General features: G+C 41.2%; 1 protein-coding gene across 1 annotated transcript in view; it reads left to right on the plus strand.

Annotated features, from left to right (window-relative positions):
* Positions 1 to 18,562, plus strand: part of LOC138200430 (ephrin type-B receptor 1-like) — an 86,733-nt gene that overhangs the window by 12,297 nt on the left and 55,874 nt on the right. The window contains exons 2-5 of the mRNA XM_069153091.1: positions 15,173 to 15,237; positions 16,147 to 16,437; positions 17,141 to 17,359; positions 17,457 to 17,637. Of these exons, the coding sequence (XP_069009192.1) occupies positions 15,173 to 15,237; positions 16,147 to 16,437; positions 17,141 to 17,359; positions 17,457 to 17,637 (756 nt within the window). The remainder of the gene's footprint in view (positions 1 to 15,172; positions 15,238 to 16,146; positions 16,438 to 17,140; positions 17,360 to 17,456; positions 17,638 to 18,562) is intronic.

Below are 18,562 nucleotides of genomic sequence, written 5' to 3' on the forward strand. Positions count from 1 at the left end.
TGCATTAAGTGGTAATCTGAGTTCCCTGCTACTTCACTTTTCTGGTTGTTGAAATGGTCCCCGCTATAGAGTGTATGACAGAATGACACGCTTTTACTCACTGTGGTTTTTGTTTGATATAACTTTTATAGAGGTCCAAAGTTAAAAAATCACATAAGAAAAAAAATCTAGTCTGGGATCAGAGCCTTCCTGTTTCAGCTTTTCCCATAAACCCATCAGGTTCACCGTCATGGTTCTCCGAAAGAGGGAAGCCGACGAACAAGTATGTTGCTTGTGGTTAGTTAAGGCAAGTTGATATGAACAATTTCTAGCAGCAATGTCTTAAGAAGATGCCAAAAATAAAAATCTAGTAAAGGACATGCTTTATAAATGGTTTGTCTTCTCCATACCTACAGCGTAAGACCCAAAGATATTCACTTTGATATAATACAGACAAAATCAGCAAATGATCATGTTGGAACCACAAGACTTAATTGGTCGATTGTATCAACTAATGCATTTATTAATTGTGGTATTTTTTTCAGTGTGATCACTAGAAACAGGTTCAATTCCACCCTCACTGTACTGGTATCGCAGCAGAAATCTCAAAAACATCAAGAGATTTGATTTAATTTCGCGAATCTGCCTTTCAGTGTTTGTTCTAAAAAAAATTCTGATTAGCCTATTGGACTTTCTACCGGTAAATAATCAGTGAACCCACAGTGCTGCCTGATGCTCTGCAAAGGTTTCTCCCTCTCGCGGGTCGAGCCAGCAGCCTCTCCGCCCTCACACTGGTCTGCAGTGTGTCTGGTAGCGAGCGGCTCCACACTGACTTGACTGCGCGTCATACTGTGCGAGCATGTGTCGCGCAGCCACGCTGCACATTCTTCGTTAGCATAAGGAGCCTCGCTGAGCCGGCGGATGTCTATCAGGCTGGGCTTTCGGTCGAAAAATCTGTCAACAGATTGACCTGCTGATAGACTGAGACTGTCAGGGGAGATACAGCAGAGGCCTGGTGGCATGTGGTCAAGCTGATATCTCTTTCTCTCTTTGATCATTTCCGTCTTTCTCTGGCTGTCTCCGGGGAGACGAGCTGAGACACATCTGACATGTGATAAACAGATCTGTGACTAATGGTCCGCTTTAATAGAATACAAATTAGATGATTGGACAACCTCGTTTCTGCCGAGGAAGGATTATATACTTATAGTTCATCTGTATGGTGGGGGATGGTAAAAAGACAACAACATTAAAACTGGTGCAGGAGCTTGGGTTTGTTTTTGGGGAAGTTTTGATTGGCTCGTTGGGTCACAACACGCCTAAGAAAAATTGTATAATCGTGTTCAAATTACCTCGTCAGTCAGTGACATTTCACGCTGATTGATATTTCAGGATACCAAGTAAATGCCAGCCAGATGTTTTTTGGGGAATTGCAGCGTATCCCTCGGCCTGCTGTATCTCCTGGTACATCTGAATACCCTGCTGTCAATGCACTCAAGACAAAAATGATTTAATTGTTTGGCGCTGGTGATTGTTTTTTTGTCAATTATTGTCAGAATATCAGAACAACATTTATTGATAGTTATGTGTTGTTCTAGCTGGGGAAAAGGCTTTCGGTTTTTGTCAGTGAGAGTTAAACAGTTAAAATCAAATATGTAAATTATTGAAAGGTTTTCAGTTGAGTATCATTATCGTGGCTGGACTCAACAAACATACTGTAAGAAAAACCCCCACTAAAAATAGACAATGTACATGTGTGGTGAGGAAAATTGGAAAGTTGTTAAAGTCATATTTTAAAGCCAGAAATATCAAAAGGTACACTGCTAACCCGGGGTTTTGTTTTATTTTACTTTCTTCCACTTTCTGTCTCCCGTGTATATTTTAATCAATATATTTTTTTTCTTTTTACAAAGATCAAAGGTAACATTTATCACTCTGAATAATAAAAGAAAAAAGATCCTGAGCAAGAACAACAAAAATGTTCCCTTATCAAACATCAGCCTGTGTTCATGAGCTACTTTTTCTTTTCATATTCAATTGTCAGTGTCCTCTAGCACGTCTACCTCTGTCCACTTCTGTCTATGAAAGGTCCAGATATTTGTGTGCCTCTCAGGACATAAGTGTTTGTTTTTTTTCTAGTTGTAAACATGACAACATTTCTTTGTTCATTGAGTAATCTTTGGTGCATTAGTTTTCTTCCATAACACTGCTGTGGGTCTTTACGCTTTCAGCACACTAAGGGTCCAGATGCATTTCACACGTACTATATGTACATTATAGATAATAGAAAAGAAAAAGTTTTTGTATTTTGTATATTTTGTATTTATTTTCTCTGGTGTTACATATAGTTTTTTTTTTGCATTAGCCATTTCTGATGTTGGCTAAAAAAAGAGCTTAAGTGGACAACCTGATGGCCCAGTGTTTAGGGCTCATACCATAGACTGTATATACAAAAAATGGACGTCACTCATAGTTTTCATGACAAGCAGTTTCAGGTCCAGGTGACTCTGGCCGTCACCATTTTGGCAGTGCCTGAGTCGGCTTTACTCCGTCCTAATCCAAAACTGGGCAGAGAGGTAGTATGGGTGAGCTGAGGTGAGCCAAATAAAGCTTGATTGCCAAAACCTGCAGGCAGCTCATAAACTATGACGACACCCACCCGTCACTCAAAGCAGCCACGTCCTTAATTATGCATAATTAATACCATTTCAACGGGTGAATTATATGAAAAAGTTTGCCTCTGTACAGTTGTCATGAATGGAGAAAATACCTATGGAGACAAAAAAAAAACTGTGTTTTGTACCAGGCTGCAAACTTGTTTAATCTCTGCTGTAAAGTTTGTCATTTTAGCAGGCCTTGACTCACTTTTAGAGCCAGCCTCAAGTGGCCATATGAGGAACTGCAGTTTTTTGACACTTCCTATTTGGATTTGTTTTTTTCAGCCCTGGATGTTGCCGCTTGCCGCATGTCATCGGTAGTGAGTCCCCGGTTCACTTCCCAGCTGGTTGGACCTATGCTGCTCTATTTCCCTACATTTTCTGTCCATGTCTGCTGCTCCCGTCTAATATAGACAAATTGCCTAAAAAATAATCTTAAAGCAATTATGTAATTTGAGGAACTGTGCTGCATTAAGAACAGTTTAAGTGATCTGTTTCTTCATACAAAGAAAAGTGATTGTAGGCTGGCTTCAATACGCTGGAGATGTGCATTTTGCTGTACTTATTTTTTTCCTCTGCGTTGCCTTCTCAGTGCACTTATATAAACCTAAGAAGCTGTAATGCTGCTGTGGGTGTATTCTTTCAGAAGAAGATGAGCCTGTCACCGTTTGAGATGCAGTGCAGATGTACTTACTGTCGACACACAATACGCACTGTGGCCCATTTCCTTTCAGCGGCGTTGAAGAGAGACCTTTTCCATCTAACTTTTTTCTGATCACAAGTCACTGCTATAACGATTCTTTGATAGACTCCGGCGGGTTTCTAAATTACTATCAGTTTACTTGTTAAAGTGAAAAAGAAACAGCAAATGAAAGAATATTTACTTCAGATTGATTTTCATGAAATATGTGGGGGATTCAGGCTTTGATGTTGGGGCTCAGAGATTACATGTTGGCGTTTGGAGCTGTAATGCTTTAGTGTGTAGCTCGCGGTTCTGCCTCGTCTGACTTCGTGTCACACTCATCTTTCATTTCTGACTGGCAGCTCAGAGACACACACAGCGAAAACATTAGACATCTCTTGATACTCTTAAAGCTCTACTGGATTTTGCAGCATATAGTTTTATAAATTTGTTAGTTTTTTTTTTTTTTGATAGTTAAAGAAGTTGTTTCATTTAATCTGTACTCTACATGTCATATTTAAATTTGTGTAGACTTTCAATCTTAACGTTAGTACAGGTTCATCTCAAGTACCCGAGTCGGGGACGACTGGCCGGAACGCTGCATCAGCCGGACCGACTTCCACCCTGACCAAGTCACTTAGCGTGATCTGTACTCACATAGGTTTCGATAAAGTGAACCTGAAAACAAGAACCGCTGGCTAAACCGTAAAATCATCTAAAACATTTTTATTTTATTTATATTGCGCCAAATCCCAACACAAGTTATATCGGGTCACTCAACATAGTAAAGTCCTCACGGAAGAACTTTACAAGCATTAAGAGATGGAAAAAGAGAGAGCTATATACTGTAGTTCAGGGAACTTGAATCTAAGGTAAGAAATGTAAGACTTGTAGTAGTAAAGAATTTAAACAGTCAATCCCCCCCCCCCCCGAGTTTGAAAAATGAATTTTGGAGAATGACTGCTGATTTGGAAATTGTTAGAAGTCCATTGATAGCCGAAGATTGGACAGTACAAACAAGAATTGCCATTGATTAATTGACTGATTATTATTATCGGCTGGTGAGTTATTAATGTCCATAACAATATCCGAAAGCCAGGAGGTGATGTCTTCAAATAGCTCAGTCTCATCAACACGCCAAAACTCAAAGACCGGTTTCGTATCACACAAATCAAAATTCTCCCAATTGAGAAGTTACAACTAGATGACGCTCAACATTCTGCATGATGAGTAGTTTGCATGAAATAATCAATTATCAAAGTAGTCACTTGATTTTCTGTCAATCAACTAATGGATAAATTGTTCCAGCTTTAGTGACAATACACTTTTATTATGTCGATACAGTGTTATTTTTTTGAAGGGGAGACACCGATTTTATCCATAAATTCCAGTTTAATAGTCAGTCCAGTATTATCCAGCCTGTCAAAACAGTTACATTATGTGTTGCGTGGTTCGGGAAGAGATTTGCGAGATTTGCAAAAATAACCCTGATTACGTTGACAGTTATCTCAGCTTGGGCTTGAAGATTACACATTAATACCAGAAAGCATATTGGTTGCATTATGGGTAAGTGTCTGGAGCTTGACTCCTATGAGGGACTAAAAGCCATGATATCTCAGGGACTTAGATTTGACATTTAGACATTAAAAGGAGTGGATTTATCATTATTACAGTGAAACGGTAACGTAGGAGTAAAATATTGTTAGTAAATCAAACTATAAGCTTTAGCAGGGAAAAAAAATAAATATGCTGCATTATGTAATATTATTGTATTAATTCAAACATTAGCTTATCTGTATCTTAACATATAAACACCTGTAAAATCCCAACTCTGGTTTCCAGTCTTCATGCTACACTAAGGTAACAGTCAAGGAGTATAACGGTACACATAATTCACAGCAAAATGAGGTATGTGCTTTGGTTTTGGGTTCATGGTTGCATACATTTTGGGGACAGCAGGGAAAGCAAACAAAAATGAATTGTGTCTAATTTTTGATAGTTCTCCCTGTAACATCTAAGGCTCGTACTGGAAAAGACCTGTTTACTCTCATGTACAAAATAAATCAAATGAAATAGATCTACGAAGACAAGCGCAACATATTCATCATTGACTTAAATGAACCATTAAAGCCAACAGGTGTAGTTTCAACCTCAGAAATCCCACTGATGCACATCCCACACATTCAGGTGTGCAGCGATTATTTTCTAAAGCTTTAGAGTTGCACAAAGTGGGGTTGCCTTTCTCCTTTTTTTTTTTTTTTTGTCAACACTGAGGACAAAGCAACCTTGTTTGAAAACATTTTTTTTTTTTACCAGAATTTTTCTCTCGACAAAAGCGAGCGGGTAGCCGGGTTCAGTGTTAACTCCACATGGGGGCTGGTCGGTTAACCCCTTACAGTGTGAGCAGAGAAGTGTCGCAGGATCTGGTCATGCAGTACGAGTTAACATATTGTACATGTCGAATAAAACTTGCACAGTGTCTGCCCAGGTTTCAAGGCTAAACCCTTTTAGCTTGCTACAGCTGGCAGATGTGTTTTTTTTGGTGCAATTCATTTGCATATCAATTTGCAAATATTCAACGGCAACAAAGCTACAAAAATGAAAAAGACAACGATCTCCAGGACGACGTAGGTTATCAGAATAGTACGGAATTTACATAGTTCACTTTAGATGTATTTGACTTTTTAGTGCGCAGGCGAAAGCAAGGTTAGGCCGACGTACCAAAATCTCCTCTTTTTTTTTTTTTAGTCAAATGAGGAGGAGCACGACATTAAATCCTTCATTTTTCCGAATTAATGAGCCGACGCAAAATCTTTTTCAACCCTTTTTTGAATAACAGTCGCAAATTCGCTGCCGATATCAATAGTTTCGATGTGCAAATATTTGCAGGCACGTATCTAGCATTTTGTTTTTGTCACCCCCCCCCCCGGCTTGTAAAGACCTTAACCCTGCTAAATTTGGGAATTTTTAGTCTGGTAGTGTGAATACGTAGACAGGAATAGACCTTTTGCAGTAACTGTTTGGATCACAGGGTGTACCGAACCGAGGAAGGATCATCCCAAACCGAGTGGCGCTTTCCGAATAGTTTAGGACGAACAAACACACCATTAAAACCCCGACGAGAGTCTCGTATTTCTTCAATACTTAATGCACATTAATGTCATTCTAAATATGCTTTTTGCATTAACGTGGAAGACTCTTTGCTTAAACCTGACACCAGTAATCACGCATGGTGACAAATTACAGACAGAATCATCCTGCTCAATCTCTGCAATATATTTCACAGTATTTTCCACACCCATAACCTTTCATTTGTGGCTACAGAAGCTATATTATCCTCGCTCGTGCCCACTCATGTAGCCCTCCGAATTACCCGCCCTATCAACGCACCGAACATCACTTTAACAAATGATCCACAATGTGACAGTGTCTAATGTGGCTTCTACACTCACTCTCCTTCAAAACATGCATGTCAGTTAGAGGCCTGTTCCCCTCGCGTTAGTCACAAAAGCACAAAGGATTCTGCCACGGTGACAGACTGGGTGCTTCACACGGCGCTTGTGTCTCAGAGCGAGCGTGTGCACGCGCGCGAGTGCGTGTTTCTTTTTGTGGTAGTGGTAGTTTCATGTTAACTTTTCTTCCAGAGAGGGAGAGAGAGGATGAGAAAGACAGGCTTCACTGGGGCTCAGTTCTAAAAATACGATCCCCAGTATGTTCTTGTTTTATTGTTGTGCCATTCCTATTTTCTAAAAGACAATAAGTTATTTATTTATTTATTCATTTTACAGTGACTAGCACACCCCGTTGTCTAAAAACTCAATATGTTGCAGTTATATTTATAGTGACAAGCCTCTGCTGTGACAAGCAATCATATTTCAGAGAGCCACGGTGTATCTTCTGTATTCTAAAGGCCTTGTTTTTACTGTGTTCTATTGAATTATATCTAACATATATGCCTTTGTGACAAGGATAAAAATTCAACATGTGGCAGCAGCATTTCGCGACCTTTTCTGGCAGCAACCGAAAAAAATGGAGAAAGCTCTGAAGTGTGAAAATGTGCAGGTATTAGGAGGGATTTAAGGGGCCTTTTTCAGTTTCACAAAAGCCGAGATAGAAGGTTTCTCTAGGACACCGATTACATTTTATTTTTTTGCAACGGTGATCAACATGTCCTCTTTCATCAAGTGAAATCAGAACTCCGCATATTTTCTAGGTCGAGGCTGCTAACAACAGATGTGGGAATAGGAGGAGAGGTGAAATCAGGGGCTGGTGGGGAGGCAAAAAAGAAAAGCCAGAAAAAGACACAAAGAAATAGACCACAAAGTCTGAGACTGAGACTGAGAGTGTGTGTGTGTGTGTGTGTGTGTGTGTGTGTGTGTGTGTGTGTGTGTGTGTGTGTGTGTGTGTGTGTGTGCGTGCGTGCGTGCGTGTGTGTGTGTGTGTGTGTGCGTGCGTGCGTGCGTGTGTGTGTGAGTGAGATCTCTGTGAGGCGCTTGTTCAATACGAAACTGTGACACAGATAAGTGCTCATGTGTGACAGCTTGGTTGTTCTTTATAACTCTGCGGCCTGGTGTTTCCATTCACAATAACAACAACAACAACAACGACGACGTGTCAGCAATGGAAAAACAACCTGATACCTAAAGGCATTGGTTACACTTGTGCACACGTCTAATCCTGAAGATCTGTTGCTGTGAGATGACACTGTTTTGTGGGCACACTTGGCCTGAAAACGTCTATTATGTGTTTCTGATGGATGGATGAAATCTGTGTCCGTGCAGTTCTTTTCTTGTCGGATTATCGCTTTACCACCTCTTGTTGGGAAGTCTTCTGTTCGTAGCAGCTGATAGTCACACAGGAAAAAACTTTAGGACATAAGAGTATTTATTGTCCAATACAGATGTTATGGGGAACATATTACATTTCTGCCCACATGACCAACATAAGTCTGATATCAACTTTACTTTTAGCTTTAATTTTGCTCTCGTCAACTTGATTAAAATATCTCGTGCTACCTGCTGCTGAGAATGAACCAAAACAGGGAAGGTGTAGGTTTTAAGATCAAAATAGGGCACTCAAAGACACTAAAATGCTATTCAGAGGGGAACTGCTGAGTCAGATGATTGTCTGTGGGTTTGTCACCTGTGGGCTAGGAATGTTAGGATTGGCTACCAGAAATCAATAACTCGATACCAAGTTCAATAAGCTTACATGAGGGCTTTCTTCAAACCCTACTTGCCTGTTTTACTTTAACAGTTATTTAACACTATGATGCACTACATATTGTTCGCCTGTTCAAAATCTTTGTGCCAAAGATTACTTTTTTTGAGAGCAGGGATGAAGGTTCTTGAATTATCTGTCTTGGTAAAATAACTTTTAAATATGTAGGAATAAGAGCTGACCAAAACTCCTTTAAGAGTTGCGGCACCTAATTTAGCTGCCATCGGAGCTGGAGAGCAAAATGCTTAAGTCTATAAAGAGCAATTCAGCAACCTCAAGTGGAACTTTGACACAGGGATATTTCATCATCGAGACCACTCTTGACACGAACAAACCTTTCAGAATAAAGCATCACTGCAGGAAATGGAGCCCAGGAAGCAGTAAGCTCTATGAACACAGGTCTTCAGGTGAGTTCATTATGCCCAGTGGAAGACGTTCAGCTGGAAAAACTGTAGCACATGCAAAGATTCTGAGGTTCATAAATTTAAGCAACCTCTTGATAACCCCAAAGGTTCAACTAATGGCTCGGTAATCATCATCAACACTTAATATGCTGCCAACCTATTGGTTGGCCTTTTCCCGATACCAGTGCACATGGTGGCATGCTCAAATACCTAAATCCCTGCAGTGTGTGAGAGCAAATAAACAAGGATTAGATATTTATACACTTCTACACAAATGCGATAGAGTATAATCTGGGGTTCTTTTAAATGTTGCCAGCAGAAGCCTGAAGTCAAGGCTTACATTTGTGTTTCTGCACTTAATGGAGTGTTAACAGAGCCCAATGTACCATGGGAAGTATAGTGGAGGATGTAAATAAGCACACAAAAGATAAGTTAAATAAACCAGCAGCTACAGCGTCACGATAGAGTGAGGAAGACTCTAACCTTGTTATTTGAAGGTTGGCTGCTATTGATTTTTACACACAATTTCTAGGAAAGTAGTGAACATTTCTGGTAATTCAATGGTAATTTACCATTCAGTGCATCTTCAAATGGGAACCAAAATGCAAAAATGCCCCCAACTCAAACTCCCTCTTTGCTACATGACATGATGGTGTCATGCTATTGAAGCAGAATTGTAATTTTGCCCATAACATCTACGGCTCCTCGTGTAGCTCCACTGATGCTGCATAGTTATGTCTATTTTTCTGCTGATACGATATGTTTTTTTTTTTTTTAAACTGCTGAGCAGACTCTTTTAAAGACACCCGGGTCAGCCTATTAGCCAGCGCTTCGGAGTGATGTTGAAAGTGGAGATTACTGAGTGAGACTTTGTAGGCTGTGTACGAGCCTGATTTTGGCTGAAGGGGACTGCGTGCAGATAACAGCAGTTTCGAGACACCAGAGTATAATACGAAGCCTGCTGGAGCTCCTGTGGGCCTTTTAGAAGAGAACATGTTTGACATGAGCTAAAGCTTGATAATACTGAAATGTACTTGTTTTTTGTTCTTTTCTTTCCAGCTTTTTGTTTAACTGTTCATCGAGTGCTTAAGTTTAATGACATCATTCCCTGGATTTGTGTGTGCAGGAGTTATTTAGATTTTAGATTCATAACTGTCACCGTAATTGATTTTGGGGGGAGGGGGGGCATGTGAGGTTGAATTAAAAGAAAAGCAGCACTGCATGAGTCCTGCAGAGTTGGTGTGTGTGTGTGTATGTATATATATAATTATAAGTGCACATCTGCTTCTGAATGTGTGCTCTGCTGACTGAGTTGCCCTTCCATGATGCTGTGTCATTCCACTTGAACGCCTGATAGGTCAACGAGTGTCTCTGTGGGCGGTATGACGTCTCTCTCCTCAGGGGGGCTTTTAGCATTTGTTGGGCTTGTGTGTGTGTTATTTTAAAGTTCTCCTTTAACCACGAATATGGTGCTCCCAGACATACTTTCTTCTGGCTTCCTCTCCAGACATATTCCCGTTCAGTAGGCTACGGTACAGTAAATACAGGGCTGTCGCGATCATTACATTTTATTCGATGATTAATTGTCATACACGTAAATGTACTTATAATATAAGACAAATCGTAATTTAATAGTGCACATACACATTGTGAAGAAAAGTCTTTTATTGGCTGTGGGGCTTAGCTTTGCAACTAAACCCATGATGTCCATTTCAGTCGATGCTCATCAAAATACGGTCAGTTAAAAATGAGAGGTTAAGCACCTCAAGATAAACAATTGGTGGTGCTAATTGTCCCCTAATGTGCCATTAGATCATACAAGAAAAAGGGAACTTAAGAAATATGACATTTTTGTTTGTTTCATCCAACTGTTTTTATACAGATGAATGGAAACAATTCCAGCAATTATACAAAATGATTACAATCAAAGGACTCTTCCTCATAAAATGCATGTGTATTATTAAACTAAACTGGATTGTTAATCGCAATTATTTGTGAGACAATTAATTGCCCTAACCAAACCTGCCCTTAACACTAAAACCAAGTTTAACTCATGAAGTCGGCCCAAACGCCCGCAGTACGATGGTTTCAGACTACAATTTGTCCACCCAAACATAGAAGAACATGTATACATGCACACACAGGCCTATAAATCAGGACTAATTGCCGTCTTTGAGCAGCAGACCAACCTGATGAGAACACACTTGACTAATTAGCATAAGATGAAACGACCTCACTTGCCATTTGACCACCGGTACTTCTACATCACGCACATAAAGAGAGAGAGAGAGAGAGAGAGAGAGAGAGAGAGAGAGAGAGAGAGAGAGAGAGAGGAAAAGAGGGGGAGGCAAAACCGGGAAATTACTTGTAATCCAGCGTCTGTGATGGAAATACTTTTATTTCTCCCCAGTGGGCCACAACAAGGATTTAACGACCTCTTTGACTGCTACAATATCGCCCAGATTTACCTGCTGTTTCCTCTGACATAAAATGGCTTTTGGTTTTGTTCTGTGGTGTAGTGCTGGTTGAGGAGGTGCACCAGTGTGGGGGAGGCAGGCACACCGCGATCACAGCCTCCAATATGTCAAAAGTAATTAGGCTGATCGGCGAGTATACCACATTATGCGTGGAGAGGTGTGTGGCGTGTGCTGTTAATTAGACAGATGAGTAGATACACTCTAATAAGCCCTGCATAGTCCATCAAATACATGACTCGTTTTGTTCTCATTAGACTTCTTTTCTCTTTTAAATTGATCATTCACAAGGTATGCATGCTGATAGATGTTGGTCTATTGACTGGTTTGTAATAAATATGTGAAGATTAGAGTTAAAAACTCATTGAATTATTTGATTAGTCAATTAAAAGAAAACTAATTGGCAAATATGCTCATCAATGGCTTGTTTCTGGAATGTTTTCCACCTAAAATGCTAAATATTTGCTTTATTTTAAATATATTTTGCTTTAGACAGCACTCGACAGATTAGCTGGGACAGGAAGTAAGATGTATTTAAAAACAGTTTATTTTTTTATTTTTTTATGTTTACATATTACTCTCGCAGCAGTGGGTCATAACGGTCAGGCAGGGAGCAGGATTTAATAATGTGAAATGATGAATCACAGGGGCCTCCCAAGGGTCCCTGGTTACAATGGCGCAATCAATTTTCAATAAACGCATTAGCCAGCAAAGTCTGTATATCGTACACTACAATTGGCCGAGAGCACGCCTCGAACACGCTGTTCTGAAGCAGAAAGTTGGTGGTATGGTGGCAGTGCACCGACGTTGTTCTATTCTTGAAGCAGAGCCTTGATTCAAATCCTGTCTTGCAATAGTTTGCTGGAAGCTATAGCTTGTAAGACTACAGGAGCTATTCCAACATCTCCTCTGTCAACATTGTGGGTTCCTCTCTATATTACCATTTTTTCTTTTTAGCCTTTTTTTTTTTTTTCACCACAAACTTCAAAGACTGTGAAGAGGCAAAATATGCAAGGCAGAAATAAACTGGGTCTGTATTCTGCTGCAGATCGCTTTTTGAAAATCTTTGTTGACAACATGCCACTAAGCGCACTGAAGCTACAAATTAGACAGTGACACTTGTCACCGTTTGAATAAGCTTTGGTCCAAGAATTTGATCGTTGAATACATTTCAGCGTGACAAGCATTTCATTTTCCAAAACGACCTTCTCTCCCAAGGGAGAGCTGGAAAAACTTGGTTTCTGCTGTAATTAGGCTAGCTCGCTGACAAAAAAAAAAAAAAAAAAAGAAGCACCCAAGGTAGAGGAGGGATGAAAGATGGGGAGGTAGAGTGAAGGAGAGGATGAAGGTGGGGAGGGTGTGAGGAGGAGGAGGAGGAGGAGAGCAGATAATGAGAGGCAGGGTGACAGTATGAAAGAGTGCAGGAGGAGGAGAGCATGTCAAGAATCAAGGGGGGTAGTTTGCCTGCGGCCGCCTCATGGTGTGATGTCGTCGAATCTTCTCACCGTGTTTTATTACAAAGGGCTCCGTGTTCGGGTCCATGTTGTCAGCAGGCCAGCTAACTTATGTTGGCCGGGGCAGCTCGGCGTGTCCGCTCGCTGTGTTTTTGTCACCGCTAATTTTGAACACAGTTGTTTAGTTCGCCCACCAGTAACGCAGTGAGGAACCCACTTGTGTACAAAATGAGGGTTATAAAAGGTACACTAATGGGTGCACAGGCAGCTTCTCACACTGCAGAATCACACTGCAGTTCATAATAGACCGTGAACCGGAAAAAAAACTATTCGAAAAGACAGTTCAAATACTCTATTTTGGTTTCAAATTTCCAGTTTCTCTGACAGCTGAGAGAAACGCTGAACAGTTTCAATTGTTTGAATAAATCGACCCTCAATTTTCCGTAATGGTGATCTAGTATATTTCTTTTAACAAGCTTTAGTAACTGGGGGAGTAGAATATCATGCAAATTCAAGAAAAGATTTCCATTTGAATATTTGCTGCACGGTCTAGGAGCACCACTGGCGATATGTGATTAAAAATAACATCCTCTCTACAATCCTATTTTTTTTTTCTTTGTGTTATTCCTTCCACTTATTGTACTACACCAACATTAACATGCATGGACATGATAATGTAAATTAATAATTTCCTAATTGATTTTCTCTCATTCTCCAATTTCCCGGCCTGCCAGGCTTTGCATATACCAGACAGAGCGATGCGGAAAATAGTTCTTATAGCTACTCGCATTGCAATGTTTCACCATTAACGCAGGGAGATCTATAATACGAAGACATATAATGACATGTTGCACAGTGAGTGTTGCCATCTGGGCTCGTACGGCATACTTCTTGCGTTTCCAACACCTTTGTTGTCATCTGATTAAGTTTGTGAAGCACGTTACTGTGTCAGTGTGTCACCCAGCTGGGATTTAATCAGTGTGTCAGGTTAGTATGTGAAGTTACTTCGATCTGATTGTGTTGGTTCAGGTGGCGACATGAAGTAATTACTGGCATCCAGATAAGCTGAGTGTTACACACATCTACATTATATTCATTTATTTAATTACTATCAGTGGCTCTAACTGATTTCACCTGGATGTAATTATTATTTAATTTATGCTAACTGCCAGGGTTGGGCGGTACCATTTTATATAAATGCAAGCACTTATTTTTATATATTTTTATGAATGTGGGTAAAATCCTCTGCTGTGGTGTGGTTGCAGTAAGACAGCAGTAATGCCTGTCATACACTACATTTTCTGGAAAAATGACAGAGAAACTGTTCATGGTTAAAATAGACAGGAATGTCTGTTTTTTTTTTTTTTTTTTTTTTTTCGAAGAATAAACCCCTCGCACATCAAAGAACATAATCACACTGATGCAAACGGGATGTAAAAATCCTGTTTTGCCAGACAGCAGTGCGCAGAAGCCCTGCGTATCGGTTGGTTTAGTACTGCACAGTACACACAGAAATGCCTCCATCTTATAATTAACGCTGATGCTAAGATGTTTTAGTTGGTAACTGCTGTTGTTGTTGTTGGTAACCGCCTGAAGTCATGGCATCACGTCTGGGCCGGCGTTCAAACAGAAGTGGTGAGCTCGTGGTTATGACATGGGAAGTCATAACAACAGTTGCGAGGCACTGTGGACATTAAGCGAGCTCACAGCCAGGTAACGCCAACGGAGAATGAACCTTCGTGTTTTGAACTGCTCTGTAACGTTATGAGCCAACAGCCATCATTGTATATTCCTCAAATATTATATGCAGTACTACTTCTATGATACAATGTCAACGTGGTTACTGTTTAATGATATAAAGCAGTGTGTGATGAAGTCATATGTGCACATAATGAACACTGATAATGAGTGAGTGTTATTCCTTGGCACCAATATGAGTGGAAATCTGCTTTGACCAGAAGTTTTTTTTCTGTTATGCAAAAGTACAAAAAAAAAAACAACATACAAGAACTGGATTAGCTTTGTTGTCATTGTGTCGGGTCATTGTTGCTTTTGTGTATTGTATATTCACATAATTAGACGCCTGGTTCAATTGTGGCTATTTTGTGATGGTGTGCACAGAACAGAAGGAGAAACATTGCAGAAACGGTGTAAAGTGGGTTTTATGAATACGAAAGGCGCACAACACAAAGCAGTACTAAGTTTGGCATCTGAGCTGACTATTAATTATGACCATACCTGTCCTCTTCCTGCATCTCCCTCAGTTCACCTCTTTCTCCCTATCTCTCTTTTTGTCTGACAGAGACAGTGATGGATACAAGGACAGCGACAGCTGAGCTTGGCTGGATATCGTTCCCTGCCAATGGAGTAAGAACAATGTCCAAAAGTGTACTGTGAGTGTGTGAGTGTGTACCCTTGGGAAAAGCAGTTTGAGTACACTTTACAGTGATCCATTAACAAGTCTGTCAAAATCTTAATTACAGTAGCAAGGTGACACCAATTAGCCACTATTGATGCTGAATAAAACGGATACGAAAAGATCAGATAGGTGCAGCACACAAGACTCTGCAACAGACGTATGAATGAAAGAGAATAGAACAGAATACACGAGGACAGAACAGGGTCTTCAACCCACTTTGTTGAACTCCTTGGCTCTTTTAAATTCTGGCTTGGCAACTAGCCGGTCACAGTGGTCTGCTGTGTGTGTGTGTGTGTGTGTGTGTGTGTGTGTGTGCGTGTGCGCGTGTGCGCGTGTGCGCGTGTGCGTGCGTGCGTGTGTTTGAGGTGAGCGGCTCTAATTGTGATGAATGGTCGTCCCTGTGCAGCACGGTGCAACAAGGTGGAGGAGAGAAGAAGAGAATGAGGGAGGCAGGAAAAGAGGGGAAGACAAAATGGGAGGGAGGGATGGAGAAAGTTTAATTTGTGTCAGGTCTTGGTAAACCCATTAATCATTTTAGCCTCCTCTCCTCTCCTCTCCTCTCCTCTCCTCTCCTCTCCTCTCCTCTCCTCTCCTCTCCTCTCCTCTCCTCTCCTCTCCTCTCCCCCCATCCCTTCCCATCCCCTCCCCTCCCCTCCCCTCCTCTCCTCTCCTCTCCTCTCCTCTCCTCTCCTCTCCTCTCCTCTCCTCTCCCCCCATCCCTTCCCCTCCTCTCCTCTCCTCTCCTCTCCTCTCCTCTCCTCTCCTCTCCTCTCCTCTCCTCTCCTCTCCTCTCCTCTCCTCTCTCCCTCCACTTCCTCCCCTCTCACACGACTTGCCTCTTCTTCACACACATCCAGTGGGAGGAGGTGAGCGGCTACGACGAGAACCTCAACACCATCAGAACGTACCAGGTGTGCAACGTGTTTGAGCCCAGCCAGAACAACTGGCTCCTCACGACTTACATCGACCGGCGGGCAGCGCAACGCATCTACGTGGAGATCCGCTTCACCGTGCGTGACTGCGCCTCCATACCCAGCGTCCTCGGCTCCTGCAAGGAGACGTTCAACCTCTACTACCTGGAGACCGACAGGACGGTGTCAGAAGGCATCAAAGGGGTGGAGTACTGGGCCAATGCCCCATTTCTAAAGGTAACTGCCAGGAAACTAGATCCTTTGAATAGTGGGAGGAAGAAAAGTGGGAAGAGCCAGTGGTTCTGGGAGTCTTTGCACAGTATACATGAGGATTTCAAAAGTAAAGTTTTAATGATGAACTTCATCTGTTACTCAACACAAACAAGTCAGTACTCTTGGGTAATATTATGAGCATGAGCCTCATATGTTGCTATTGCTGATCTGACACGATTGCACTTTCAGTGTACAGCTACGAACAAAAACACTGCACTGAATCCATTAGATTGCCCCAAATGCTGATTTAATCAAAAAATTTCAAACAGCTTCGAGCTCTTTAACCTCCACCAGCATTCAGAATTTAACACTTATTGACTGGGTGTGTTTTTCCCAGAGCTCGTTGGGATTCATAACAGCTCTGCTAGAAATGTCATATACACGGTCTCATACATTTATAATTTATCTGATTTTTTTTCAGCATAGTTACAGTATTTGCACTGATAAATCTTAGTTGCCCATCCAAATATTGACAAGTTCATTGAGGAAATAGTAAATTATGGATTATGACATTAAAACGATGTAATGTTATGTGGTCAGATACACATTTCTCAAGTATTTTGCGGTCTAAAATTTTCTATTCAAGCCAGAAAAGGGAACCTACAAAAAAAGTTTGTTCTCATGTTTATTTTCTGTCTTGTCTTTTCTTCTTTTCTCTGTCTGCCAGGTGGACACCATTGCAGCAGATGAAAGTTTCTCCCAGGTAGATTTTGGGGGCAGGCTAATGAAGGTGAACACAGAAGTTAGGAGTTTTGGGCCGCTGTCCAAAGGCAGAGGGTTCCACTTGGCCTTCCAGGATCTGGGCGCTTGCATGTCCCTCCTGGCTGTCAGAGTATTCTACAAGAAATGCCCCAGTGTCGTGCAGAACTTTGCTTTCTTCCCTGAGGTACGGACCTGAGCTAAATGTAAACTCAGACTTAGGTGCAGCTGTTGGATGGGCATTTAACTAGGATTTTTCTTATGCTTCTTTTTTTTTTGTGCAGACACTGACAGGAGCAGAGTCCACTTCATTAGTCATTGCCAGAGGAAACTGCATCCCAAACGCTGAGGAAGTAGACGTGCCCATAAAGCTCTACTGTAACGGAGATGGAGAGTGGATGGTGCCCATCGGCAGCTGCAGCTGCAAGGCGGGTTATGAGCCAGACAATGGCAACGTGTGTCGAGGTAAATCTCTACATTAATGAAGCTGCGCAAGATTCAAACTGAGCTCGTAAAAGAAAATGAAGATGAAATGAAAACGTCAGCAAATACTGCACCGCATCACAGCGTATCAGAGCTGCTGCTGTGCAGATGGAATTATCTGATTTTCAAATCTGCTCCGGTGACCCTGCTACTGCAAACACTGTTGCATGCTGCACATAAATTTCATATTGTTTTATAGCAAAAGCTAACAACCCACTGTGACAGCTAATCCATATCCAGCAAACATGCGTCCAATATTCAACCACAGCAACCTTGCATATGCAGTCGATATTTTAGAAAGCAAACAAGAGGTAACGGATCATGCAAACACGGCAGGTGAAACTATAGAAATACTGCAGCAATCAAAAATGCAAACTGCATTCAAATTAATACAAAATGTTCTGTATTTAAGTCTTTACTTGGATTCCAAAACAACATCATCACTATCTGTTGATATGCTGAGTAAATTCAAATGCAGATGTTGTACTGAGTCCAAAAGTACAAAGTGTGTCATTTTTGGCAGTCGTTGCTGAATAATTCCAAGCATGTATGTATTTTTGCCCAAGGGGGCAGCTCACGATGCTCCATATGTTAATATTTGCAGAGGCATACTTGGGCGAACACGGTACAGAAATAGCTCCCCTAGACTCAATGCTCCAAATATCTCTACCTCTTTTTCGTTCCTTTTTATATCTGGCCTTCTTCCCCATTTCCTCTCTGAAGTAGTACCCATCATTTCTTATTCTCCCTGGAGAGTCTCATCCATTTTGTGTGTGTGTGTGTGTGTGTGTGTGTGTGTGTGTGTGTGTGTGTGTGTGTGTGTGTGTGTGTGTGTGTGAGTGCGTGCGACAGCTTGAGTGTGTGTGGACGTGTGAGTGTGTGTGATGTATGTACATATGGTGAAATG

This window comes from Embiotoca jacksoni, unplaced genomic scaffold (assembly GCF_022577435.1).
Source record: "Embiotoca jacksoni isolate LCO1_2020_lvr unplaced genomic scaffold, fEmbJac1.0.p SCAF_19, whole genome shotgun sequence".
Lineage (NCBI taxonomy): Eukaryota > Metazoa > Chordata > Actinopteri > Embiotocidae > Embiotoca > Embiotoca jacksoni.